The 26,761-nt window shown below is 43.1% G+C and overlaps 1 protein-coding gene across 3 annotated transcripts in view; it reads right to left on the bottom strand.

Moving 5' to 3' along the window:
• The window catches only part of NIPBL (NIPBL cohesin loading factor), a 186,451-nt gene that overhangs the window by 80,371 nt on the left and 79,319 nt on the right, over positions 1-26,761 (bottom strand). For all 3 annotated transcript variants that reach the window (XM_088462229.1, XM_088462228.1, XM_088462230.1), the window contains exons 10-11: positions 21,137-23,113; positions 204-386 (exon numbers count right to left, since the gene is read on the bottom strand). In XM_088462229.1, coding sequence (XP_088318355.1) covers positions 204-386; positions 21,137-23,113 — 2,160 coding nt within the window. The remainder of the gene's footprint in view (positions 1-203; positions 387-21,136; positions 23,114-26,761) is intronic.

The raw sequence follows: 26,761 nt of genomic DNA on the forward strand, positions 1-26,761 counted from the left end.
TTTATTTGGTTGGGTCAGTAATTATCCTACCTGTTCACTCAGACAGAAATCCTGAAAACATGACCGTTGGTGGTGTGCAAGAACCATATTTGGGCCACACTGCCTTATACGCTTAACACAATGATTTATTGTTTTAACATTATTTAAATACGAACCATCATCAGTTATTTACAAAAGACAAGGACAGTAGGGCGGATACTCACGCTCAAAGTCTTCTTCACTTTCGTGGTCATCATCAGAGCTAATCTCTGCGTATTTGGGCTTCTCGTTTACAGTGCTGCGCTTACGTTTGTTCATCTTCACGCGTTCACAAAGTGGCATTGATGACTCAATTTCTGCCACCAACTCGGGAGGAAGCTCCTTCAGAACAGACTGATCGATGCCCCCTGAATAATCACAGACACAGAATGTAAGAACTCAATTTATAGAGAGAGGCTAGGGCTCATTTCTGTAAAATGACATAACAAACCATGATTCTGATCAAAGCAAACTATATTTCATACGGACTCTTAGGGGGGGGGAACCCACATTTTTTTGGGGACGTCTTAACTAACGAGTGTCTATCAGAGCAATTCAACTGTCTCTCCGATAGGCGCCCATTAGTGTTTAACGTGCCCAGAAGCACCGGTTTTAGCCGAGCAAGGTGGCTAAACTCCTGGTTTAGACGTCCAACCTATGGACTTTGCACATGTTTTTTCCTCGCAGCTCAGGAGGCTACGAGAAAAAATGTGTCTGCCGTGGCTGAGGGGCGTCTATAGGAGAAACAATTGAATTGTTCCGACAGGCCCCCATTAGTTTAAATACCCAAAAAAACCAACTGGAAATTCCCCCCTCCCAAAGGGGAATTCAAATGTTTAGAGCTGCAGCAGCTTCCAGTCAATTTAGACCTCTTTATGCAGCTAGGTGCATTTGGGAGTGACATGCAAGTTAATGGGCGCCCATCACCGAAAACAAATGAAACCCCCCCTCCTTAAGTGGCGATTTCATTTATAGCAAACTTTGGGGGAGATTCAATTGTTTTGGGCGCCCACTGCTGAGTGTCTATGCGAATAGGCCCCAGACAGAGCAAATCAATGGTTTCTCTGTTGGGACGCCCATTAGTATTTAACGCACCTAAAAGCACCGGGTTTAGCAGCACAAAGCAGCTAAACCAGTCTAAAGAAGTGGTATGGGCGCCCAAACCTTGGACTTTGCACACATTTCTTCTCACACTTCAGGAGGCTGCGACAATTCAATCTCCCTCTGTTTGTTTTTGCCTCGTGCAAAATTTTTCCACAAACGCCACGTGTGCGGGCACATCATTCATTAAAGTTATTCAATTCCAAAAACCCCAGAGTAACATCACAAGTGAAAAATAATCATCCCCCTGTTTTGGCATGCACCTGCAAAGTTGGAGCAACTTTTTAAAATAATTCCCCCCCCCCCCCAAAGTATTTTATTTGAATGTTTGTCAGAAAGACAACAAAGAGACCTTCATTAACCAATTAGCTACTGTGCCAAGTCCCGAAAAGAAAATTCCCAACACTAAGTAATGTCAACAGTAGGTCAAATCTCGCAGTGGTAGATTGGTGGTGGAAAGCACAGAACATCAGGTAATCACATGCTGAAAACATAAAAATGGAGAAAAGGGTTTTCCATCCCCCAGTGTTTCCCCCTGTAAAGCAGACTGAGATGTGTGTTTATTTGTGACATCTATGATAGAGGGGTGTAGAGGGGATTCCGGTTATTTTGTGCATATGAGGGTAGACCTGTTTTATGTACAATTTGCAAATGAATAATATAAAATATAAGTTTCTCTGTAATTCCTAGAAGATGATCTGCATGACTTACATGGCCTGGCTGCTGTGCTTGTATGAGCATTATTAGATGGGACTGTGGAGATGAAATACTCTGTGTAAGTGGGCTAGGACAGCGATTGGCAGTGTGGGAATGATTTGCAGGTGTGGGGATTTGGTGGCTAAATTGAGCAGTCAGGACAAGCCTGTAACATGGTGCATCCTGCTCCCATGTCCTGCTCCTAATGCCAGTTAATGATTGGGTTAGGATTTAGAGTGGCCTATTCATCATATGTAAAATTACCCGTTCCACATGCGGAAACGCATATTTAAGTTACCGGGCCATTCATCATCGGGGGTCGGAATAGGACCTCCTGATACTCAGCAAACTAGATTGTACTCGTAGCCCCTGTCCTTCCTCAGGTCACACGAGTAGAAGCGGTGACAAGGGACAGGTCAGTAACGCAGCTACTTCTGATCGCAGTAACAGCGGCTTTTCGGAGTAGCTGTCCCCACACAGGACCAAAGTGATAAGTGATCGATATCTATGTACAAATAAAATAAAGTATGCAGCAAAAAAACTAACATTTCATACGCTACAAAACAACTTTTACTTCCCAATCCAACAATGCACTCCACTAAGAACAAAACACTATTGCCAGTTATTTCACATACTAAGTATATGTCCACTAATGGAAAACTGCATCCAACCCAAACTACTATCACCCGTGTACGTCAGACATCTCACACAATGCAGAGGGTAACGCGCAATGTGATTATACTTCATTTCAGGGTTGACTTAAAAACATGACATTAGCATCCACAGCTCAGAGGCAGGAGCAGGGGTTTTTTCGCTTCATAGTAAAAAACAATGTAGGAGGTTTACATTATTTTTTTTATATTCATCATAATAAGAGTTTGGATTTCACCGATCCTGCGATGCAGAGTTTGCAGGATCGCAGCGATCTGTTGCTGATGTATGGGGGCCTGTAGAGTTCCTGCAATCACTTTAGCTCCCAAAGAGGAAAGAGTGGGGGGGAGGGGTGTATATATATTATATATCTGTATAAATGATTCACAACACTCAACCACCTGTGGTGCCTTTGGTATGCGCCCACACTTTCTATGGCACCCCCAATTTCCCATAGGCAAAGTCAAATTCTGTCAGCGTATTCCCTAACTGATATACTTGGGTGTGGTTCTGTCTTTTCAAGCCAGTACCTAAACCCTGGGAAGAAGTAGATTATGCTTTTAAAATGTGTGTTGTAGCTGGAACCAAATGAGGCAGAGCAACGCTCATATTTCAAGTGTCAGTATAGGGACGGACCAGACGGGGAGACTGTGTCGTGGTTGGTCAGCTGGACAAATTATTGCAATATTATGGAACTAATACTACTCCCTGAATATAAATGAATTACAGTTTGGAATATAAGTAGGTGAGTGCAGGTGGCTACATACTGCTGTTACAGTGTAAAGATAGATGACTGTTACTTTATCATGGAAATGCTGCTGTTGGCCAGTAAATAATATAATAGACACATTTTGGATACGTAAGCAACACCTGAAAAATTTGATAACTTACAGGAATCTATCAACAAGTTAATTTGAGAACATTTACAATTCTACTACCGGTATAAAAAAAAACCTGAATTTAGAGAATATTCTGAAATTCTACCTGTTTAATATATGAATATAAAATGGAATGGATACATTGGCGCTCGGTTCTTACGGCTGAGAATGAGACTTTGATCCAATAGCATCCCACACCCCAAATGAAGATCCAAGTATTTCCCCAATTAACATTGATGTGACCTTTATTTAGTACATGTCTGCTAATCAGAGAGTAAATGTCCTGTTGAGGTTATTCTCTGACCTTACACAGGCTCACATGACCGCTGTGTCCCCACCAGAGGTCTCTCTATAGCAGTCAGGTCTCATAACTATCCAATCACTATGGCCCGTATTCAATTTGAAACGAAAAGCAGTTTCCGCGTGTTTTTTGGGTGAAAACTTTTAGCCAATGACGTCATTTTCGCCTGCTTTGATTTTACTCCGTATTCAATTTGGAAGACTTTCCGCCTAGGTGGAAAGTCAATGCAATGTAATAGGCGTATGAATAGCAGGCGGAAAAAAGTGCAGAATTGGGGTTTTGGGGAGCAACGTTGCGGGAACCCCTCTGCAGCCTTCAGACAGTCCCCCAAAAGTAAAAAGTGGTTTGTTTTTTTTGTTTAAATTTTGACACAGGACACCCCCAAAAATGACAATTTGGGGGCGTAAAAAAAATGGTGGGGGACAAAGTTAAAAACTAGCAAACTTGACTCTGGGGGGTCCCCAAGTATGCCCCAAGTGTTTTTTTTTTATTGCAGGTGGATTTTTCACGATTTTTTCAACTTAACTTTAGCAACTTTTAAATATGCTGACCCCCATTTGCAAGTACCCCAAATTTGCTGGGATAACCCAGAATACTATTCTTCACCACTTATACAAAACGCTATTCAGCAGCTATGGAGCCCGTTTAACACCAAACAGCTTCAGCAAGCCAAATCGGGGGGTACCATAGGGAACCCCCATGTCAAAGCATCTTTTGGGGGGTGTCAGGCTGATTTCCCCAAATCTGAGAGGACTTTCCGCTTGTTCAAGTTTCGCCGGGTCCTGTTTTCGCCTACTTCCATATTGAATACGGGGTAAAGCGGGCACGGCAGCGATACTTTTCCGCCTACAAAAGACGATGTAGGCGAAAAGTCTGGGAAGTGGAAAAGTATCGCGCATACGCTCTAATTAGCCTAGAATCGGGCTGCACTATGGGCTCTTAAATCAATCCAAGCATCACACCACAGTATTTGCGCTTCCCAGGAGCTCCCATGTGCAAGAGCTACTGTCAGCAATAATCTAATCTATCCACCTGTGAGCCGGTCATCAGAGCCACAAACACAGCCAGGTGTGAGCTCACACCTATAGACAACGGTCAGCTAATTAATGATGATCAATGTAGCTATTTGCTTTGCAGCACTGACAGAGGAAGGATAGGAGAGAGACACAGCTGGGATGGACAAGCTATACTGATTGCAAGATCCACTATACAGGGTAATCCAGCAATAATCCTACTTATCAGCACTTGTAGTAACTGTAGTACTAAAGATAGCAAGAGATGCAGATTTCTAGAGTGCCTAATAATCTATCAAAAGGTATGAGAGCAACAACAATGCAATAGTACTACTGATATAAACCCCTATTCCCTGCATCCATGCTATACTGCTGTGTGTGTATGAACATGCAGCAGAAGCTGTTATCCCATCCAGGACCACCACCATGACCCGTATTCAATTAGAGACGAAAAGTCGGAAAAGTTTCGCCTGTCCGACTTTCGCCTCCTTCAGAGGCGAAAACTTTGCGTGCACATCCCGGCTTTTCGCCTTATTCAATTCCTAAACAGGCGAAAACGGAAAGCGGCGAATGCGGAACAGGTGCAAAGTACTGTCAGAAGTGGGGAAATCAGTCTGTACCCCCCAAAAATATGCACTAACATAGGGAATCAATGTAGATGTGTACTAATAGCCCTAATAAGAGTGTTTGGGGTACTTAAGTAGTTTAAATTGCTTCTTATTAGCGTCTTTGTAAAAGTGGTGAAGAATGGCATAAAGCAGGATTTTTTGGTGAAAATAAGTAGTCTGGTCAAATTTGGGGTACTTGAAAATGGGTGCAAGTATATTTTTATGTCTCTAAAGTGAACTTTTCAAAAACTCACCTGCTATATGCACCTGCAATCATAAAAACACCTGACCCACCCTGACAGACCCCCCAAGAAGTCTATTTCGCTAGTTTTGAGGCTTGTCTACCCAAACGAAAGTACTTTTTGGGGTAATTTTTTGGACTTTTTGTTGCTGATTTGTCCTTTGGGGGCCTGTCCTAAGGGTTCTGAGTCTTTTCCCCACATTTGCGCCCCAAAATAACGATTTTGCACTTTTTTTCACCTGCTATTCATAGAAGATACGTTTCCGCCTATTACATTGCATTGACTTTCCGCTTAGGCAAAATCGACCTGGAATTGAATATGGAGATAGTTTGAAAACCGGTAGAAAGTCCGAATCTGCGGAAACTTATCTCAAAACTACACTTTTCGCCTCTAATTGAATCCGGCCCCATGAAGGGATCAGGAGACAGACAAACATAACTTTAAAGCTGCATACACACACAACGATCTAGTAAATTAACGATTTTAGTAAACGATTTTCGTTCATTTTTTTTAAGGGAAAAAATTAACAAAAATAGTTTACTAAAATCGTTAATTTACTAAATGTAATGAACGATTTTTTTGAACTACAAACGATTTTAGCATATTCCCTTCCTGAAAATCGTTGAGTTGGTCAGTCTGACTGAACTACAAACGTGAACGATAATCGTTTTAACTCAGAAAGTGAACGATTTTTCCAACGATTGAATGATAAACGATATCGTTAATCATTCAAAAAATCGTTGTGTGTGTATGCACCTTTACAGTTAGGTGATCACATGAAAAGGAGAAAAATTAAATAGAATGCGGATTTCTTCCCTCTCAGAAGTTGCACCTGGCATTTCATCCCATAACCCACACAGAAGCCCAGGGGTCAGCAACCTGCGGTAATACAGATGCAACCAAACTACTTGTCCTTATACAGATATATCTTCAAACAGTACTGCTGCAGTGAGCTGAATAGCCTTTCACGCCACGTGCAGTCTGACTTCACTTTTCACAGTGGTTTTTTTCGCCTGAAAATGCGCCTTAGTCACTAACGGAAGCGACAAACCTAAATTTGTACATCTGTGTGCGACAGTCTGAATCTGCACACGAAGTGCCACCACGGCTTTTTTCCAGGCCGGGGTCCATTGTTCTTGGTACACAAATTAGGTCGCATACAGATTTAGAAGGGTCGCATATTAAATTAATCACTGCAGACTCAGGAAGCATCAGTTTGTGACCTGTATGCATTTTCGGGCCATAGAGACACCCGGGAAACTGACGGAAACTGAGGCTAGGTGCATGAGGACACATCTGTACAACATGCATAGGGAGAATCCAGAATAGCTGGCCTGAACAGAGCTTGTGTAATTACTATCTAATTAACTGTTATTTAAAGAAGTGGTAACGCACTGCTTGTGTATTGATAGAACAAATCATGAAGTAAAAACAAAGATAAGGTGGAGGGGAGCTGAATAAGGAATGATGAAAACAGAATTGTATGACTTTCAAAGCTACATTACCACCTACTGGAACATTTACTAAGATTCTCCCTACCACAACTGGGGATGCTTCACCTGGGTAATGCACGTCAGGTCCAGTGTCACAATGTTTTCCCCTAGTGCACCATCGCTCCTGAAATATGGAGCCGGCATATCAACTTGGCTCACTAGGTTATAAAGCTGTGAGGTCTGAGGACCAATCACCAGCCACAATCTCTTATATGTGGGTCAGGGATTGGTCCTGAGAAACATGTCCCTAGTAAATGATAGTGCAGCTAACACCACTGCTATAGACAGAAGCTTTGGAAAGGGTGATAGCAGCCAGCATTAAAGAATTAGTGTATAATTTATAAAAAGGGTCAATTCAATTATGAGTGAGTTTGTGAAAAGTGAGTTTGTATCATGAACATACATGGCATCAATGCGTGCACCCGAGAAATGAGAGATTCATTTACAAATGAAAATGTACGGGTTCTAAAACCCCTCTCCCGTCAATACAGCACCTCCACATACCTGTCCATCACCATATTTCCTATTATTGAGGTTTTTATGATGTGTCCGCTTAGCTCCTGCACTTCAATGTAACATTTATACCCCCTTTCACACCAAACTTTTAACCCGGGTTATTGCCAGGGAAATCCAGGTCCAGGTGTAGTGTGAATGGGTCAACCTGGGTTCTGTTACCCGGGTACCAGTTTAGTGTTGCCACTAGGCTGTTTTAGAAGGGTGCCGCTCCCTGCCCGATTTTAAAAGAGCAGAATGTGCCTTGCCATTCTGGCATGCGCACGGCATCTATTCACATAGAGAGGAGAACTTGGGGGCAGCCCAGAATGTCCGTAAGGGCGGGCACTCCCCCAAGAGTGTTGAAAAAAAGGGCACTTCTTAAAGGCACTCCCCCTTTTCTTGTGGCCACGCCCCCATATTCGGGCGAACGCAATAGTGCCATTTCTAGGTCCGGTGCCGTACCTAGAGTGAACACTACTGATTCCGGATAGTTACCGGGATTGAACACGTCAGTCACCCATGTAGGCCACCATGAGAACGGAGTGACCCGGGTCACGCCAAAAGGACCAGAGAGGCAGATCAGCCAGACAGCAGTCTGAAAAGTGACGACCTGGCATTAACCCAAGTCCAGCCTGCAGTGTGAATAGTGTTTCAGCAGCTGTGACACGGCTTGAGACCGTGTAAAGTAACCCTGGTCGGAACCGAGATTTTGGTGTGAAAGAGGTATTACAGATACAGTACTTGGCTGTGAGAACTGTTGTTATGGGCACCAAAACACTCTGGGGGGATTCAATTCAGCACATATTGGGCATTCACAGTAGTAGATAACTACTTATTGGAAGATTTTATCTATTGTTGGAGAATATTAATAAATATATTTTATACCAGAGGTTCCTAAACTCGGCCCTCAAGGCACCCTAACAGTGCAGGTTTTAAGGATATCCATGCTTGACCACAGGTGACAGTCAGTACCTCAGTCAATTTGATTTAACCACCTGTGCTCAACCATGGATCTCTTTATAACCTGAACTGTTGGGACGCGTTTAGGAACCTGTGTTGTATACTGATAAACTGCATGTTTATGTATTTATGTTACTTATATTACATTTTAGAACTATATATTACCGAAATAAAAATCACTTGAGCAGACTTTATAATTTATTTCATGACCGTTGTGGTATTTCTTTTTTTTTGTCCACATCGCAAATTTTCCCTCGCACCTCGATGGTGTGAGGAAAAACTTGTAACGCCAGCAAAATGCAATATGTTGTTCCGGGACAGCATGGGCTCGATTCTATTCTGCACAATGTGAATAGCTCCGGGAATCAGCTCCCGAAGCTATTCAATGCCCCATACTAAGGATTTCTTCTTGCACACCTCCGGGGATGAGAGCAAAAATCCGACAAAAGTCCCAGCGCAAGGCTGTTTTCTGCCCATCGCGCCTAGAAAACAGCATCGCGCTGGGAAGTTAGGTCGGGGAATGCCCTTTCTCGCGCCTTAAACAAGGTGTTTAGTCGCGAGAACAGGCATTCTCCGACTAAACACCGCACACAATTGAACAGCTCCGGGAGCTATCACCCAGCGCTATTTACATCGCGGGAAATTGAATCGAGCCCAATGTGCCGATATCGGGAACTGAATTGAAGCCTTTTAGTGTAAAATCTGGTCATTTCTTACATGGCTCCATTGGGTTTTATGGTTATTTAAACATACCTATCAAACGTGCGGCATGGTATATCATTTAATGAAGTCAATTATTTTCTTCCACAATTATCTAAACCTTATAGAAATATAACCATGTCCTAATGAAGACAACACAACTGGTTTCAAAACAGCTTCACCCCTGTGACTAGGAAACTGCAAAACTTGAAAACAGAAAGCAAATTTCCTCTACCCACTGCTCTGAGTTACCAGACTGCCATGCTCCGTACATTGCGATAAAGCACTTATAGGGAAAATACCTTTTATCTATACATTATCAAATAATGGGGCAATTCAAATACCTGCGGTACTTACCGGAGGATTTTAGCTCCCGGCTTAAGTGCCCGTAGCTGTACAAATACTGCGCGTAGTAAGCACCGAGGGTGCACTTAACGTGGGTTTCTGTTTTCTCCTAAAGAGGGTGCAAACAGAAATCCATGTTAAGTGCACCCTTGGGGCTTACGGTGTGCGGCAATTGCACAGCTCCGTGCACTTACCTCGGAATATATGCCTTACTGTGCGCCGGCCGTGGGACTTACTGCGGGATATGGGGCTTAATTCAGGATCTAATTAAATAGCTCTTGACCCGGGAGCTAAAAGCCTGAGATAAGTTCCACAGCTAATTGAACTTCCCCCAGTAATTGGGACTTGTGGTTATCTGTTAATTGCTTCATAACCATTTGCTGCATCAGGCCTAAAATATACTACAGTACATTTAAAAACTGCCCCCAAATACAACAACACTGTCCCAGACATTCCCTCCATTCTAAAGTTTAAAGGCCAGTTCCACATAACAGAGAGCTCAGCGATTTGTGCTCCTGCGTTAATCTGCGCACATTGGGGGCGATTCAATTCAGCGCAATGTTGAATAACCCCAGGAAGGAGTTCTGAGGGGCGAGCAGAATTTCAACTTAAGTGCCAGCTGTGATGCTGTTTTCCGGCACTCTAGTCGGAGAAAGACGGGTACCGCAACTAAACACCCAGCTTAAGGCGTGGAAACCGGCATTCTCCATATTAAGTGGTTCTAGTCGGACTTAACAGCGTGGTCATTTGAAGAGCACCGGGAACTCATTCCCGGTGCTATCCAACATTGCGCTGAATTGAATCTCTCCCCCCCACCCCAGTCGCATGTTCTGATAATGGTAAAGTTAAGCAATTCAATTCCAAACATTAATTCTGCCAGCGCAAACTATGTAAAGCGTATGAAAGTGGGTAAACCATCCTGGGCACCCAAAAAGCAGAAAATTAGATAACCAACGGCCATAAGGGAAGTGTGGGTGGCTGTTAGTAGCCACAGGACGCTGTTTTAAGGTCTCACTGGCTTGAATATTCCAACTTTTTGTTATGAATGAAAAATTATAGTCAACAAGTGCATTTCAGCAAATAAATATATTAAGAGTATTTTCGGGTACATTTTAATTCCTCTATTGCGATTTGTAAGTGTTTAAATAAAAGTAGGGGAAACTACAGACAACTACCAAGTGAAACTTAAACACTTTCATCCCTGCAACACATAAGTGTCCCACAGCAAAGACACCATTTCTCGGCTATTCAGAGATAAAGATGTGAGAAATGGAGAGAGTGTCTTTATTGGCCACATTTCACTTATAAACAAGTATCGCAAACTCTGGACGTCCGAAATAAAAGCCGCAATTGTTCCCTTTTAAAGCCACGTTAGCCTATCGCGATGCAATTAAATATCAGAAAGTCACAGGCGTAGGTTTTTGCCACAGTACAAAGTCAGCTGACCTAATTTGCAGGTAACTGAATCCGCCCATGTTCTGCAGATCATCATGTCTTTCGGGGGATTTCAATTATTTTTGGACGCCGTAGCTCCCATTTAAAGTGACGGGAGCTATTCAGTTTATGCGCTTATTACTTATCACGGATTTATAAATTGCAGTTTCGAGGAGTGCAAGCAGAAATCCAACCTTTTGGGCACCTTAACTCCATCATGCCCAGATTTTGGGCACCTTAACTGTCTCATTAGACAGGATTAGCCGCATTATGCAGCTAATCCCCTGCATTTTCGGTGCGAGATCCGTGATAGTGATGGGCGCCCAAAAACAATTAGATACTTTCCGTCATTTTAGAAGGCAACTGCGATAAAAAAAACAATTGAATACCCCCTATAAGACATATCAATTATATAAAAATGAAGGACAATAAAAATATCATGCCGCAACTTGCACACCATGTATTGGTTGCAGAGTTTTGCTATTTAAGCAGGAAAAAAAAAAAAAAAAACAGACTTCTAACACACTGCCATAGGCGGCCCCAACCCAACTCTGTACTAACTAATCACCAGGATCGGCAACTTCGATTCCAATCTTGTACCTGGGGGGGGGTGCAGAAGCAGCACTTGGGTAGTGCCAAACTAGGCCAGACTGCCTGTGCTCCCTCTCTGACACAACCAGGTGGGCGAGGAGGAGGGAGGTTGGGGGTAGGAGTGAGGGTAGTGCGAGTGTGGACTGATGTCACCCAGCATAAGCCAGAGCCATTTTACTTGTAGTTCCTGAAATATATAAAAGTGCAGCATCCTTCATTAGTTATTTATTAACAGTTATTTATATAGTGCCAGCAGATTCCGTTGCACTTTACAATGGGGACCCTTGTCAGCCCTGCCCACGGTGACAAAATCATCGAGGCAAAATCAATTAGCCGCGAGCTGACGTCAGCATCGCTTCCGTATGTATGTGTAGAGGACTCTTACATGGAAATTCAAGGCATAAAATAGCATTTAATATATAGTAACTAAAATATACATCATATTGGACCATACGTACGCAGGGATCATGTTTTTACTTCAACGTGAACTACAAAGCAATTATCCAAACAATCCTTCTGAATGAAACGTATTTAATGCGCATAGCGGGAGTAATAGCGCAGACTCGTGACAAAAATAATAAACAGTCTCACAAATCAGAGCTCTGCCGGCTTATGTTGCAGCCACAGGTCACAGATATGCAGGAAATACATGGAAATTAGCCTTTGCTTTACTGTGAATTGTAAGAAAAATCTGGGTGCAATATGAAATACGGTGTGGAATGATAGGTCGACAGTAGTAATGTGGACGTAAGAATGTTCATATGGTCAATGCCAAAATTGACCATGTAGACACTGATGAAATGTCGACACATTAGAATGTCAACATATAGTCCTTGGCGGCCCAACGGTGACTTACCTGCTCCTGAGAGCTGCAGCCTTCATAGGGATTCACTGATTCCCATGAAGGACAAAGTGCCCAATACACAAGAGGTCAGTAGTCGCCACGTGTCTAATGGAAATGAAACCAGCGCTGTGCTGATGGATGGAAACCACATGTGTGCGTTTATCCTAAATGGGGCATGACAAACCGATACCTATAACTTTCCATTGCTTGCCCTATACCCAGCATAGCAAGCATGCCAAACTGGTGACCTGTATGTAAATGCGATATCAAACGCCCCAATTTCCTATACTGTAATCAGTAAAACTTCTATCACCCGACCTGTATTTTATGTTAAGTAGTTTTTTAAAAGGAAACTGTTAAATAGGATTTATGACACTTGTCACAACAGCTCCAACTCTTCCTCCTGGCTGTTTTTTTTCGCACTTGATCTTTTTTCTAATGTGACGGGAGAATCCGGGGGAGATTTTTTAATTGTTTTGGGCTCCATTACTTTTCGTGCATGGCGTGCCCAAATGTACCGGGTTTAACCTCGTAAAGTGGCTAAACTATTGGGCACACTGCCGAAAATGCAGTCCTTGCGATACTCGGCTATGCACATATTGGGCAGATGCGGTGGTGCCATCATTGCGAAGGGCCATTATGGGATGGCACATCGTGTTGATACAGAGGAATTGAATTCATCCACAGATAGACAGATACAAGGAGCAGACACTTCCCTTCAGAAAGACAAAGCACTACTAAGCATCGGTGCAGACAGAGAACACCCTAAGCATCACTGATGTTTCCCAGTATAACTACCGCTTTCCAATCTAATTTCCTCGTCAGAGGATGACACCTAAGCGCAAATAAAGACACAAACCTCACACACATTTCCATGGTCATCAGGTTATCCTTGTTCCATATATACAGCATTAGAAGGAACAAAATTTACTAAAGGTTCACTGTGGATCAAATCCTACTTCCTTTTTCACTACCATTCTAATTACTTTGCACAGCTGGTGTTGTGCCTGTTATTATAGCATAATCCAGAGAAAAGTTGGGGTTACACAGGTGGTGAAGTGGGGAAGACCATACCTGGACACACAGCTACAGGGGAGCAACATCCAGCCCCTCTCCTGTTATTACGGTTCCCCTCCCCCTGTCCAGACGAGTGCACCTGCTGTGTGCAGCCCGGGCCCTCCCTGCTTAGCTGTCTGCAGACAACAAGCTTCCAAAACTGCTGCAACACAAGGTTCTGTAACTGTTGCAATGTGTGACCCGTCCCTCCCTCACCTATGCTAATTTGTACAAAGTAACAGCACCAAGCTTGGCAGACTGCATGCAAACCAGCCTGGCTCAGCTTTAACATGTACTTAAGGAAGCATTTATTGATTTCTGCAAATAATCAAAGTGAATAAGAATATGTACTTTTGGAATTTTCTTTTTGCGGACACTGGAAAGGGTTAAGTGTAATTTCTGTATTACAACCAAATCAGACACTGTAACGCCACAGCTGCAAATGGAGATTTGAGGAGCAGACAGAGTACCCTGATCGGCATATAATGGAGTTGGTGTTTGCCTATAAATATACTGACTGTACTATTCCGGTCTCTGCTTATACACTGTGTGCAGAATCTGCTCATGTTTGTGTTCTTATCAATGAAAAGCAGCAGACACCCTGCCCACGTGCTGCGCGGCCGCCGCTCTGCTGCCCCCTTGTGGCGGCTGCTCAAATCAAAACAACGTTCAGGGGGGTGCAAAGCTGTTTCGGTTTTGCTTAACTCTTTCATGACCAAAAGTCTTACACTTTTTTTTTTTTTCCCCCTTTGGTTACCGCAAATCGTTCTATACTATTATTTCTGTATTAAAGATATTTGTTTTTGGCATATGTTAAATTTTGACACAAAAATATATTTTATTCTGATTAGAAGCAGGAATGTAGGAAAATGTAAATGTATTACACCAGTGGTTCTCAAACTCGGTCCTCAGGCCCCCCCACCCCCCCCACAGTTCACGTTTTGCAGGTCACCAAGCAGGTGCACAGGTGTATTCATTACACATTTTAAAAGATCCACAGGTGGAGCTAATTACTTCACTTGTGATTCTGTGAGACCTGGAAAACATGCACTGTTTGGGGTCCTGAGGACAGAGTTTGAGAACCGGTGTATTTAAACAGTTGATGGTAATTTCCACCAGTATAGGCAAATTATACACACAGACATCCCTCACCAGGTAAAAGCAACCACAAGCACCATAGGTAAAGGCCCCCATACATCAGCAATTGATTGCAGCAATCGTGCAATTTGCAATCGATTGAAAAATGGAAAGATTTTTATACACAATCTATTGCAAATTGCACGATTGCTGCAATCAATTGCTGACGTATGGGGGCCTTTAGTGGGAAGATCTGCTCCATTACATACTATTACTTGCCAATCTCCCTGATTGGGAGACTCCCTAAATAGTAGTAATCTCCCTGAAGTAGTAATCTCCCTGATTGGGAGACTCCCTAAATAGTAGTAATCTCCCTGAAGTAGTAATCTCCCTGATTGGGAGACTCCGTGAATAGTAGCAATCTCCTTGAAGAGTCTAGTAATCTCCCTGATAGCACCTTACCACCATTATGAAGCGGTTGTATGAAAAAAAAAATAATAATCCGATATATACATTCAAATGGGATAATTAGTATCATTTTCCTACACAAGGGTTGGGTATGGATTGCCGGTGGTCGGGATGACGCTGGTCACAAAACCGACAATGTGGTATCCCGACAGTGAGAATCCCGACACCCAATAGGTAAGTATGCTAGCGCTAACCCTTCATCCCCGATGCCTAAACCAAGCCTAACCCTTACCCTCCCCCTAGTGTCTAATCCTAACCCCCCCGCACCCTAATCCTCCCCTAACTGCCGATACTTACCTTCGGGATGCCAGCGATCAGGATACTGGTGCCAGGATCCCAATGCTGTGGGGATTTCGGCACCGGTATTTAGATCATCAACATCCCGCACGCCGGGATGCTGTCTACATCCCAAGACATAGGGGGGAATTCAATTCAACGCGATGTTGAGTTGATTAGCCGCAGGAGGGAGCTCCCGCAGCTATTCAATTCACCGCGCTGTTTGGGCACGCTAAGGATTTCTTCTCACACCCCCATGGGGATACGAAGAGAAATCCGACCAGAGTGCCGGGCGCGCAGCTGTTTTTCTGCTTAGCGCGGCGCTAACAGCCGCGCGTCTGGCACTTTGGTCAGAGAATGCTGGTTAACGCGCCTTAACAGCCTTGTTAAGGCGCGATAACCGGCATTCTCCGACCAAACAGCGCGGTGTATTGAATAGCTGCGGGAGCTCCCTCCGGCGGCTATTCAACATCGCGTTGAATTGAATTGCCCCATAAAGATCCCTATGACTACATGCTTTTTCTGAAAAGAAAGTACCAATATGATTTCATCAACAAGTAGATCTTACTAACTGCTTTGGGGCTGGTTTACATGTGGATGTAAATCAATTTTATGACACGCCTCTCAGATGTAGCAGTACACGCCCACTTGACCGCCGCGCTCATAGGTGCTGCTTTCACAATCTCCCGGAAATGCTTTTTCAAAAGTAGGCAAGTATGCTTCTACAAGGAAATGGACACTAGCAGAGAATTTTAGCAGCTGGTGGCACACCTGAGACTTAGTAATCAGGACATATGGATGGTATATCACTGGCATCTTGTAGCGATGACATCAGAAATGTGGGTTTTTTGTGTTTATAAGTATAAGGGGGCCATTCAATTGTTAACACCTGCGGCAACAACAATTGTTGCTCTGTACGAGCACGTGGTAGCATACATTTCAGCTTGCAGCCCCCGGGCTGCGAGTAGAAGTGTGCGATAAGTCGCCACTTTGGGCACCCAAAGTAGGACTTTAAACGGGTTTAGCCGCTTTGCGTTGCTAAACCCTGTCTGTTTGGGCACGACATGCGTGATTTGCATAGGCGTCCAAACACAATTGAATATCGCACCCTGATCTCCAGTCACTTTAGTGCGATAAAACAATTGAATCGCCCCCTTTAAGTATTAGCAACCCCTATACTTAATGAATAGTATATGAACTTTAGAAACAGAAAACTTTCCTACAGAATAATAAAAAATATAATATATACCACATACACAAAATGTTAGCTGGGCTACTAGATAAAATCTAATTCCTTAGACAAGTGTAAAAGCGCTGTGTACACAAAGTCACAGATTTCCGACCACTCTCTTGGATAGTTTGACTCATGGGCCCCATACATCAGAGATGGATTGCCGCGATCCCACGATGCTGCAACCAGACATCGCAGAAATCCAACATGTTAGATTTCGTCGATTTGACGATCGCGATAAAAAAAAAAATTATTGCAATCGTCAAATCGGGGACATTTAACATCGATGGTGGGCGATCGGAAATTTCTGATCGCAGCCCTGCATCGCGGCGATCCGTCGCAGATGTATGGGCACCTTTAGAACTATGAATGGCTCTGCATGGTAAGTGGTCCTGTAAGTAAGGCCGTCTGCTGAAGGACGGCAACAAACCAGGGGAACCGTATAAAAGACCTGCAGCAATTGCTTAAAAGCTAAATTAAGGGGGGGGGGGGGAGGGGAGTCAATTCAACGCGATGGACACAGGACATCATGCACAAGAGCATCACAAGTTTTCCCTCGCACCCAATAGAGGTGAAGCTTGTGATGTAGGCACAAGCCTATATGGCTGATATGTGCGCGGCCAGGCATTTTAGGCACATCACATTGAATCAGCCTCATAGTAGTTAATGGGATTAAGCTGCAAAATGTAAACTAAATAAACCTAACATGAAATAATGATCATGAGTGTAGTTAGATAGGGTTCGATAAAACATTTTTATCACCCCTATCTCCAGTGTAGAGTGTACAGAGATCGGGGGGCAATATTTTATTGTTTTTGGACAACCATGCATTTTCGGATCCAAATAGAACGAGTTTAGCCATGTAAATCGGCTAAACCCGTCTAAAGCCCTGGATAGCGCGCCTAAACACCAGAACTTTTCACTCAATTCCGCTTGGCACCTCCCAAACAGAGCAACAGTTGATCTACTCTGTCAGGTGGCCAGTACTGGCAGCCGCTGGCACTAACAATTCATTCACCAGCCCAGTAGGTCCTATAGGGCTAGAAAACAGTTGTGCTTACTGAATAATCTGTTTTTCTGCTTGCCCCTCCTGACAAGGCAGGCAGAAATGTGCAAGTCTCTGGTTTGGGAGACCAATTGGTAGTGGGCGGGCGACAAGCGTGATAATGGGCATCCATAAACAATTGAATTATAATATTGAGAATTTCCCCCTTGAAATCCATATCACCATATTATATTTCCTGTGCACAGATAGCAGAGATACCAGGTCCCAATAACAAAGTTACGTATCTGCAGTTAATAAAACAAGCACTAACATACTTTTTCTAGTCATTAATCTTAAAATGTATTAAATATATTTTAAACCGCCTACCAAAAAAACTCCAAAACCACAACATTACATGTAATGCAGGGATATATACCAGTACATACATCTCTACAAGCAGCAATAGTTTCTGCAAATTACCAAAGCACATATAAAATCTTATGAAGAAGCGATGTATAAACACTTCCACAGGTGGGCATACCTGGCTACGGTATAAAGCAGGAAAACGCAGTATGGCTCTCCTTGCCAAGCATAAATAGCAATGGGCCAAGTCTAATAAATGAACCTTATTGGCCATAACAAACAAACCTTACCAGAGCTGACACAATCACAGCTACGACAGTCCCCGCTAAAAAGTCACATATAAGGACACTGTGAAAGTTTCACAAAATTAAATTATTTTGCAGCAAAATGAACTTTATATTTGGCTCAATCACACAGGTGAAACTTTCCATCTCCGTAAATCAACTATTCAGTCCTCCTTCAGCAGAATTTCCTGACGGCCGACAGACAGTTCAGCAATTACAAGGAGATACATCCAAACTGGGCACCCGAGAGAAGGTACTTACTGAGAATGTGCTGGCAGAGTGAGGGGCTGAGGTAACATTATACAGCCATTGTCAGAACCAGGATTCACCTATAAGCACAATGGCTACAGGGGAGGTACGCTAAGTGCAAATCACCAACAAATCATTTCAGGGGATTTCCACTTGTAGACAGGATTATAGTTCCATGGAGAATAAGGGCCAGCGCTTACATTGTATAATTGTGGTGTGTGCTTACACTATATCATAACTGGTAAAAATCAAACATTTTGCAATCGAATATCAATGATTAACTTAAACAATGGAAGAAATCAATTGAGCAAAATACCCAAAAAAGGACAAAAAGGTTATACGTTAATTCTACATGTTCCTTAATTCTACATGCTCTTTCCTCTGTGTCTACCCCATCTGTGTCACGCCTGTTTGTCGGCCCCTTCCCTATAGAATGTAAGCTCACACGAGCAGGGCCCTCTTCCCTCATGTGCTTCTCCTTACGTATACTTTCTTCTACGCCTTACTCCCCACAAGGGCACCTAACACTTGGTTGTTGATGCCCTGCTGCTTATTTTGAGTGCTATGATCGCTAATGCAGCAATGTGTATAAACCATGTCCTTGTCCTGCACTGTATTGTACTGTAGGAATCGGTATGTAAAGCCAGCGGCTGTATAGCCGCCGGATCAAATACCGATAGCGGCAGCCCGAAATCCCAACAGCTGAAGGTAAGTACCATAACCCTCCTCTCTCCCCCCCTAACCCTCCCTTAGGGATACCTAACCCTAACCTCCCCCCGTTAGTGCCTAGACCTAACCCCCCCTCCCCGAAGCCTAAACCTAACCCTCCCGGGGGGAGTGTTTAACCCTAACCCACCCCTAGAGGTGCCTAACCCCCCTTCCCCTACCCTAACCCTGCTGGAGGTGCCGAAACCTAACCTCCCCCCCGTTAGTGCCTAAACCTAACCCCCCCTCCCCGCAGCCTAAACCTAACCCTCCCGGGGGGTGTCTAACCCTAACCCACCCCTAGAGGTGCCTAAGCCTAACCCCCTCTTCCCCTACCCTAACAATGCTGGAGGTGCCTAACCCTAAGTCCCCCTAGGGGTCCCTAAACCTACCCCTCCCCCCACGGCTAGAAGCTAAGACACCCGGGCATACCTTTGTTCGGTAGGCCGTGTGTCGGGATACCATAGTGGGGCTTTTGATAGGTGTCGGGATTTCGACGTCTATCTTTAGTCCCATGTCGGGATATCCTGACTGCATCCCGTGCTGTAAGTCACTGGTTTCTTGTTCACTTGTTTGTTTATGTACTATGTAAGGCACTGAGGAACGCTTGTGGCGCCATATAAAGGATAATAATAAATTCAGACAAACGCTCATTTCTGCATGTGTCTCCAATGTAAGAAAATTAAATAATCCACTGCAAAGCTGTAAATTCCAAATGCTCCCAAAAATTTCCAAAAGGTACTCAAACAGTGCAGTGATATCTCCTTCTAAATGCTATTACAGGTAATGAGAGATTACAGATACCATTAGGTGAATACAAAAGGTCACATGCAACACAATCTAATCAACAGCTGATCATATGCAACCGAGGGGCAGATACAACTAGCATGTGTGCTTACAGTGCGGCTTAAGCTCAGGATTTAACATTGGCACAACAAATCAGTCACTTAAATTATTTAAATTAATAAAATAACACTGCGTTAGTACCTTAAGGTGGCCGCACAGGCCAAGTAACGGTGTAACGGTGTCATATACAATTCAGCAGGATGTGCCCCTCGGCTGTGCACATATCAGCCATAGACAGTACCTGCAGCATCGCTAACGTTCCTGCACATTCCTATGGCGTGCGAGGAAAATTGCCACCATCACCTTTAATTGAATCGTCCCATTGGAGTGTACAAATCACGCAAGTTGTTGCCTTGTTTGATGCTCGAACCATGTAGCAGTGCGGCCGATAGACGGTCGTGCACACAGGTTGATAGTTATCTTGTGGCCACATTTTTCGCCATTTCGATCATCATAGAGCGCGTTGCCACACATTGAATTACCCAGTGCCTACTGCAATATACGAGTGAGGGCAGTTTCATAGCCAAACTATGAGCAGAACTGATGAAAATTATCGTAAAGGAGATCGTTTATCTCCATTCATTATATACACTTCACAGAAAGGAGAATCTGATATGTTACTTTTTTTTTCCTTTGTACCAGTTTATATATAATAATAATATATGAAGTTTACTGACTGTTGCTAACATGCAATAGACGGATCTCGCTACTTTAACTTGCATTTGAGAGACCGCAGAAAGTTTAGGAAGTAACAGAGATAACAAAAACTCAAACCAACCTTAGTTACAAAGTACTGAAATAAAATGCCTTATCGCCTACATGGCAAAGGCAAACCAGATCACTGCCGAGTCACTGAAGTGTACCATTTCAGTTGTGCTGACAGAACAGCCTTACGCCTTTCCCTAAGACATTGCCTACATCAGGAATTTACATATAAATAGTAGTGTTCACAATGATGGCACAATACAAAGTGTAACACTGGACCAGAAAACCCATGAACAAAAAGAACCAATAAGAAGTAGTTTACAAAACAAGAAGAACATGCTGTCATTCTCATCTTTTCATTAACCGCACAGTGATTCCAGTTGAAAACTCAGCACAGCTCTGATGGTTTTCGGTTGAAGGACCACACACACGTGCGCAGGAACGATAGAGGTCACCACTCTCACAGATTTCTGATCACAGGAAACAACGGCAACGGAATAAAAGAAACTTAAAATAGATTACCTTTGCTGGATTTTGATGGCTTGTTTTTATTCGACTTAAAGGACCCCTTGGACTTGTCCTCTCTTTCCTTTATCAATTTTTGTACTTCATCCAAAGACAGCTTCTGAAGAACCACCACTGGCTTAGCGCCTTTATTTAGATCTTCCACGAAACCCATTTTGTCATCTCTCTGTTCCCCCTTTAATTCCAACCGTTTAGGCTCCTGGACGACTTTGCCATCCTTATCCCGATTGAGTTTTGGAATGACAAAGTTTTTCAGTGTACCCTGACTCCCGCCCAACATACGACTTGTAAATCCCGCTTTGTTGTCGCCATGCGCCTTATTCCCTTCCACCTTACTTTTGTTACCATCAGTCCTTTTTTCGTCTTTATTTGTAGGTGGCGATCTTAATGCAGATTTGTCCGGTTTCGATTTACTGGGATCCGGTTTACTGTCAGCTTTAATCCGAGGGCTCCCGGGCCTTAATTTCTGTTCTCCAGAAGAGAGCCTATCCCTCGACTCATCTGATCCATGCCGATGCTTTCGTTCAGATTTATCCGTTTTAGAAGGATCAGGCTTATTGCCAGGTTTAGAGTCCTGTTCGTTCTTGTTAAAGGACCTCAAAGACTCCGGCCTCCTGACCCTTGGCGAATCTCCCCTGTGTCGGTCTGCATCACTCTTGTCCTCTGGTTTTTGTTTTGGATTCTCAGAATCGCGACGCGAAGACTCATGAGAAGGCCTCCCGTCTACTCGCTGCTTTGTCCCATCAGAGCGGCTTTCCGGCTTTAGCCTAGGAGACTCGCACTTGGAATCGGTTTTGTGTTTGGATGAATCTGGTTTCTTGTCAGATGAGAGTCTGATGGAGTCTCTACGGTTATCATGTTTGTGTTTTGGGGTTTCTGGGCGCCCATCGCTTTTTTGTCTAGTCATTACAGGGCGGTCGTCGCTCTTTTGCCTGTGGCCTTCCTGACGCCCCTCACTCCTTTGCCTCTGTGTTTCAGGTCGGCCATCGTTCTTTTGCTTAGGTGTTTCTGGCCTACCTTCATTTTTATGCTTAGGAGTCTCAGGGCGCCCATCAGTTTTCTGTTTAGGATTATCGGTACGGCTGTCAGTCCGCTGCTTGGCTGTATCAGGCTTTGCGTCTCCTGTCTGTTTGGGTGGTTCAGACTTGCCCTCACTCTTTCTCCTCGCTTGCTCTGGTTTACCATCGCTCTTTTGTTTTGGAGTCTCTTGCCTTCCCTCAGGTTTTTGTTTTGGAGTGTCCGCCTTTCCTTCGCCTCGCTGCTTTGGGGTACTAGGCCTCTGTCTCTGCTCCTGCTTATTTTCATCTTTATTAGAGTCATTGACGCTTTCATTTAGTTTAACCTCCTCTGGGTTGTCACAAGGTTTGGTATCTTTTGCGGCATCACCAAGTTGTGCCTCCGTCTTTACGTGCTCCGCTATAAACGCTTCCGTTTTACTCTCCATCTGGTTGTCCTCACAACTCTGCTCGCATACTTCAGGCTTCGACTCAGTTTTGCTGTCTTCGCAAACCATGGCTTCCTCTATGCTCTCCGGAGGCTCGGCCTTGATGTCGCACGGTTTGCTTTCTTTCAGTGGCTCCTCCTGCGTGCCGTCAACTGGATTATTAGCAGGTGTGCTCTTGATGGACTTCTCAAGGCTCTCCACTTCAGACTCTGACTTCTTTCTCTGTGTCCCTGGGTGAATTTCAGGGATATTTTTAGGAACTCCTACAGGGTCCTCGGGAGTTGCAGAAACAAATCCATCATTACAATGTTTTGCTTCTTCAGGTTTCCTTACTACTTCTGAGTCCTGAGTTACAGTCGCCTGAGAGTCCCCTCTGCCGGCATGCAGAAGATCAATGCTAACCATTAAAGCTGCTGGCCGTGACCCATTTCCTGCAGCACTGGTCTCCTGGGAAGCTGGTCTGTTTCCTCCAGTAGCACCTCCAGCTTCTAATGGGTAGGAGTCTTGCTTCCTCTTCTTTAAGGGTTTATCTAGGAATTGACAGAAACAGGTTCATATTAGAAATCGGTGTCAGACTCACGTGAATACAGATCAGTGCAGCGATTACAGGGATGTGACATGTAGTCATTAGGGTACAGGTCAGACTAGCAGCATTAAATAGCATTTCACTCTTTCCTGCATAGTGTGTATAACACTGCCAAGAAACAGCTCCAGATACTTTCATATCGGAAAAGGGCCACAGGGCTATTATATTCTAATGATCTAAAGCTCCACCTTCATGTAACTTTAACTTGCCGGTTTGCACAAGCTCTCCTGGAACTTTTACTGGCTGTTTTTTGCACGTTGCTCTGGGCTATGACAAAAGCTATCGGATACATGTGTATTTACTGTAGAAAACAACTTTACACAACCCTAATATAAAGAGATGGCTGAAAATCGAAAGAGTGAACTAGGTAGAAAAAGTAGTACTATTGTTCTAGCAACAGGAGTACACGTGCATCGTCAACTGTAGGTATAAGACCAATCTACAGCAAATCATTACTGCCATGAACACATTGTCCCAAATGCGGAGAGCAAAAAAGGGAATCTTCAGTTAACGTTCAAAGAAAGTCTTTGCGTCATGCACTGGGCACTCCTGAGTTGTGCCACATTCAAGGAACACCTATTAAGGTAGCAGACAGAGTATAAGAATGATTTATATCTTGAAAGATCCACATAAAATAAGTGTTTGGTTGGGAACACAACTGTCAGCATCTAACAACCAGCACAGAAGCAACAACTTAATCTCTTCAGCTTTATGAACAATCCTAATGGTGCGCATACACAAGGTCAGATCTGTCAGATGAACGATATTTACCATCGATTTGAATGATTTTACCAACGATTTGAACGATTTCAGACTATTAAAATGAATGGAATCGTCCAAATCTGACTGGCATCGTTCATCTTTGCAGGCTCACATGTCAGATTTTCTTTCAGATATGAACGATTTTTAAAATTGTTATCGTTCAGATCTTACAGAAAATCTGACCGTGTGTATGCACCATTACAATTATCAACAGTCCCAAGTCTCGTCAGACAGTAATGACGCAGCTGATAACACTAACATAGGAGTATGGACGAATGCAAATATGCAGAGAGTAGCTTGTAAATATGCTGGCTAATGTCTGCTGTAAGGAACAATTACTATGCCCAATAACAAACTCACTTAATTGTACATGAAATTTACAAAGTTACAGAACATATTTTTATTTGCTAATTGTTCGTATCAGAAATCATTAAAAAAAAATGTGAACACATTTAGCTGTCTTGAAACTGGACATGATTTTTCTGTGATATACTTATTCATTTAAAAAAAAAAAAATATGTAATTTCTTTTTAAGGCCTCAAAAATAACTCCTCTGTAATTAAAAAGGGGAAAAAAATCAATGTTGTTTTGGCACCTGTTAGTAATGGGCGCCAGACAGAGCTATTCAATTGTTGATAAATTATTTAGAAATAATAATTATCGGGCGCTGCCAAGTACTACTGTTCCTAATAAAAAGCGGCTGTTTGATAAGGAGATAGTCAGTCTCCTAAATATAGGAATATACAACGATGAAAAATACAGCGCTCATGAACCAGAATCTATACTCTAATAATAAAATCAAATTTAATATACAAATAAAACCATATATTTCATGATAAGACAGCAGTAATCCATAAGAGAGTCTATTGGACCCACAACATCACTCCATATGCATTGAATATATGCTCCAAAGACGACATATGCAAATAGATACAGTCAGGTCCATAAATATTGGGACATTGACAGAATTTTCAGATTTTGGCCTCTATTCACCACCACAATGGCTTTGAAATGAAACAAACAAGATGTGCTTCAACCGCAGACTTTCAGATTTAATTTGAGAGTAATTACATCCAAATCAGGTGAACGATGTAGGAATTACAACGGTTTCTATATGTTCCTCCCACATTTTAAGGGGCCAAAAGTAATGGGAGTATCAACTCAAAAGCTATTTCATGGACAGGTGTGGGATATTCCCTCGTTATTTCATTATCAATTAAGCAGGTAAAAGGTCTGGAGTTGATTCTAGGTGTGACATTTGCATTTGGAATCAGTTGCTATCAACTCTCAATATGAGATCCATAGAGCTGTCACTATCAGTGAAGCAAGCCATCATTAGGCTGAAAAATCAAAACAAACCCATCAGAGAGATAGCATAAACATTAGGTGTGGCCAAATCAACTGTTTGGAACATTCTTAAAAAGAAAGAACGCACCGGAGAGCTCAGCAACACCAAAAGACCCGGAAGACCACGGAAAACAACTGTGATGGATGACAAAATAATTATTTCCCTGGTGAAGAAAACCCCTTCACAACAGTTGGCCAAATCAAGAACACTCTCCAGAAGGTAGATGTATATGTGTCAAAGTCAACAATCAAGAGAAGACTTCACAAGAGTGAATATAGAGGGTTCACCACAAGATGCAAACCATTGGTGAGCCACAAAAACAGGAAGAACAGATTAGAGTTTGCCAAACAACATCTAAAAAAGCCATTACAGTTCTGGAACAACATCCTACTGACAGATGAGACAAAGATCAACTTGTACCAGAGTGATGGGAAGAGAAGAGAAGGAAAGGAACTGCTCATGATCCAATACATACCACCTCATCAGTGAAGCATGGTGGTGTAGTGTCATGGTGTGGGCATGTATGGCTGCCAATGGAACTGGTTCCCTTGTATTTATTGATGATATGACTGCTGACAAAAGCAGCAGAATGAATTCTGAAGTGTTTCGGGCAATATTATATGCTCATATTCAGTCAAATGCTTCAGAACTCATTGGATGGCGCTTCACAGTGCAAATGGACAATGACCCGAAGCATACTGCAAAAGCAACCAAAGAGTTTTTTAAGGCTAAAAAAGTGAAATGTTATGCAATGGCCAAGTCAATCCCCTGACCTGAATCAGATTGAGCATGCATTTCACTTGATGAAGACAAAACTGAAGGGAAAATGCCCCAAGAACAAGCAGGAACTGAAGTCATTTGCAGTAGAGGCCTGGCAGAGCATCACCAGGGATGAAACCCAGTGTCTGGTGATGTCTATGCGTTCCAGACTTCAGGTTGTAATTGCCTTCAATGGATTTGCAACAAAGTATTAAAAAGTGAAAGTTAGATTTAGGATTGTTTAGTTTGTCCCATTACTTTTGACCCCTTAAAAAGTGGGAGGCACATATAGAAACCGTTGTAATTCCTACACCGTTCACCTGATTTGGATGTAATTACACTCAAATTAAATCAGAAAGTCTGCAGTTAAAGCACATCTTGTTTGTTTCATTTCAAAGCCATTGTGGTGGTAAATAGAGGCCAAAATATAAAAATTCTGTCAATGTCCCAATATTTATGCACCTGACTGTATGTCCTGTGAGAAAAAACAAGTCCAGATACAATTTCTTTTTTTTTACCGGCTCTGTAGAACAGTTGAATGGAAATCTTTAAATTAGCGGTGGTCCACAGCAAAGTCCAGGACATGTATACAGGATCCTAGTTCACAGTCCAAAAGATCATATGCTGGTAGTCCCAATTGTGGACGTTTGATGTTAGTCATATAGAGAAGCTTATCCTGAGCAAAGTTTAGATGTCTGGGTCCAATCGCCTGATGCTTTTAGA

The sequence above is a fragment of the Taudactylus pleione genome, unplaced genomic scaffold (genome assembly GCF_031769625.1).
Source record: "Taudactylus pleione unplaced genomic scaffold, aTauple2 ptg001165l, whole genome shotgun sequence".
In the NCBI taxonomy this organism is placed as follows: Eukaryota; Metazoa; Chordata; class Amphibia; order Anura; family Myobatrachidae; genus Taudactylus; species Taudactylus pleione.